The sequence below is a fragment of the Lagopus leucura genome, unplaced genomic scaffold (genome assembly GCF_019238085.1).
Source record: "Lagopus leucura isolate 7727_CA_CO unplaced genomic scaffold, USGS_WTPT01 34661-0_obj-0_obj, whole genome shotgun sequence".
NCBI classification, from domain to species: Eukaryota; Metazoa; Chordata; class Aves; order Galliformes; family Phasianidae; genus Lagopus; species Lagopus leucura.
In genome coordinates this window covers 1-2,876 of record NW_024964806.1, presented here as the reverse complement: position 1 = coordinate 2,876, position 2,876 = coordinate 1, and the positions used below count along the sequence as shown (strand labels likewise).

The following is a 2,876-nucleotide window of genomic DNA, read 5'->3' as shown; positions in this document are numbered from 1 at the left end:
GTAGGAACCGGTTATAGCAGGTAAATACTCCCAGTATCTGGGAAACAGAAGTTTCCTCTGCTCCCACAAGAGCTGCTGGACTGCCCAGCTCCTCTCCTTGCAAGGATATGGGCTGGGAAAAGGGGCGATACAGAAAGACCCTCAGGCACAGGTGTGGGGCAGAGGAACCACTTACCCATGGAGAAGCTGTAGCACACGCAGGTGAACGTCTCCGCCTGTTGAAGGGCACAGGACGGAGCTCAGAGCAATCCCACGTCAGCCACCACACAGCAAGGAGCTGCCACCCAGGGCCACCAAAGGCCCCAGCCGTGGCTGAGGACACGGCGGTCGCTGCCGCGCCCCGTGCACAAGAGCCCCCGGCACGGGTACCTGCGGTGAGCGCCGGGCGAGGCGCAGCAGGGCGGTGTAATCCCATCCTGGGTGCAGGGGAGCGTTGTGGAAGCCGTGCCCGCGGGCCCCGTCACCCAGCACGAAGTCCGTGGGCGCGCTGAGGTTGAGCACGGCGGCCACGTAGGGGTCAGCAGGGTGGCTGTGGTTGGAGGGCTGCAGCTCCCCCGAGCAGGCGTCTTCCAGCACCGTGCTGTTGTGTGTCACCGCCACGAGCAGCTGGTGCTCACTGCAAGGCAGGGCTGTGAGAGGGGGATGGGGATGAGGGGACACGGGGAAGGGGATGAGAGCGACATGGGGATGAGGTCGGGAGCAGGGACAGGGATAGGAATGAGGACAGCAACGAGAACAGACGGGGAAGGGGATGAGGATGGGGATGGGGAACGGGATGGGAACAAGAATAGGGATGGAGATTGGGGTGGAGGAAGGGACGGGGGTGTGGAATGGGGATGGGGAAGAGATAGGAATGTGGATGGGTGGTGAGGAGGGGGATGGGAATGAGGTTGGAGATGGAGGTAGGGCAGTGAGATGGGGATGAGGATGGAGAAAGTGAGGCTGTGGGGGTGGTAATAGAGACGGGAATGGAGAGAGGTGGACAGAGGCAGCTTAAGGGATGCAGCACTGCTCAGGGCTGCAAGAGCAGAGCAGCCGGGGCTGCGCTCACCTCGCTGCCTCAGGGCGCTGGGAGATGGGGTGCAGGGGAAGCACGGCTGTGCCGTGAGATGGAGAGGTATGGAGCAGGAGGCGGGAGCAGCCATCGGGCGTCTCTGCAGAGGAAGATCCCCATGATGAGCCTCAGCGGACTGGCACGGAGGGGCAGGAGGAGGAGCTGCGTGCGGAGACCCTCACCTGAGCCGCTGGTGCGAAACTGTGATGCAGCTCCGGGACCCACGGCTGTGAGGCCCCGCACGGCCACCGCATATGTGGTGCCGGGGCCGTAGGCGGGCAGTGGGTGCTCCGTGGTCTGGCTGCTCAGCCTCAGCCGCTCGATCTGCAGGAAGCCGCCGTCCTGCAAGGCCCTGGCCGTGACGTTCAGCTGGGGACGGGACACGGAGCTGGAGGGCAGCGGCCACGATCCTGCAGGAACCTGCCCACACCACAGCCAGGCAGCAAGACGTTGCTCTGCTCCTCCTGCCCCTGTTCCTATCCCAGCTCTTGCAGGTGCCCAGAGAGCTCAGCGGGAGCCTCGGCCCTGTGTGTGTGTGAGCAAAGCGTCAGTGCTGAGCAGAGCAGGGCAGGAAAGACTCTGGAGCTAACCCTCTAGGTAGCACCAGAGCAGCTGCAGAAAATGGAGTTGCTTAGACTGTGCCTTTGCTCTGCAAGCCCTCTGCAAGGCATCCTCATGATTTGTGAATCACGTCACAAATTGAGGTGGCTACAAGCTGGGTGCAGCGCTCTCCTCCCTCAGCCCTGCTTCTAGCACTGCAAACCACAGCCTTTGTCATGGCCAGAGAAAAGATAAGAATGCAAGAGGCACAGGAAAGCCTGTAAGGCCACCCCGCCAAATACATCACTGGGGACTGAGGACCACTGAGAGGAAGTCGGAAATGCTCAAATTCATGACAGCCAGAAATTCAGCACGTGGATGGGTGACTGCTGGTCCTCAGGGCTTTCCATGGTCTGCACACCTGCGTGCACAGAGCTGTCAGCAGGGAGGGAGGGGCTGGGTGGGGGCCCCTGGTACCTGGTACCCAACGATCTCCCCTTGGCAGGAGGGCAGCGCCTTCCACCTGAGGGTCCCCGTGCTGGCATCCAGCTGCAGCTGCTCCGGCTTCTGCGGCACTGGAAGCGCAGGAAAACGGAGTCACAAGTGGGGCTGGCAGAGAAGGTCTGAGCCCACAGCAGGATGCCCTCAGCTACTGCCCAGGGGCAGGCTGTGCAGCAAACCCAAGCACGCTTTGTGCCACAAAAGGAGCGTGGATTTCACAACAGCAGGAGCAGCGATGGTGTGGTGAGGAGGGCGGGGTAGGAAGGAAAGAGCTCTGCTCCAGGACTCTGCACAGCCTCTTCTGCATGCAGCCCCAGTGCCAGCACCATCACAGCAGGGAGGGATGCTCAGAATGAAGTGCTGGGCAAAGGTCACCTCTCTCTGCCTCTCTGCTGGTGAACCAGCCCAGGAATGCCCCTTCCCTCCTGTACGATGCCATGGACACCTACCTGTTTCTTTTGTCCTGATCATCCATGAAAACAGGACTGTGCTGGGGGGCACCGAGATGGTGACAGTGTAGTCAGTGAAGGGCTGCAGGGGAGGACAGGTGAATGTTCCCCTCTGTCCGTGTAGGAGCTCCACTCCAGTGACCTCCTCAGCCGTACAAGGAGGTGAGGAAGGCCCTGCCAGCCGGCATGTGGCCTGCACGTGCTGGCAGGCATCAGGGAATCTGCAGGTCCAGTTCAGTTTGATGCTGGTGCTGGAAACCTCCAGGGTCGCAGGGACAACTTCTAGCACCTCTGCAAAGGAAGTATTGCAATAGGGTCAATTCCTTGCCTTC

The 2,876-nt window shown here is 61.3% G+C and overlaps 1 protein-coding gene across 1 annotated transcript; it reads right to left on the bottom strand.

The window, feature by feature from the left end:
• Positions 1 to 11: 11 nt before the first annotated feature.
• Positions 12 to 2,833, bottom strand: LOC122191860 (the record flags this gene model as incomplete). The annotated part of the gene is made up of 6 exons (XM_042892259.1): positions 12 to 215; positions 370 to 616; positions 1,052 to 1,154; positions 1,237 to 1,423; positions 2,072 to 2,169; positions 2,545 to 2,833. Coding segments are annotated over 6 exons (1,128 nt in total), but the record flags the coding sequence as incomplete, so codon positions are not given.
• Positions 2,834 to 2,876: the final 43 nt, after the last annotated feature.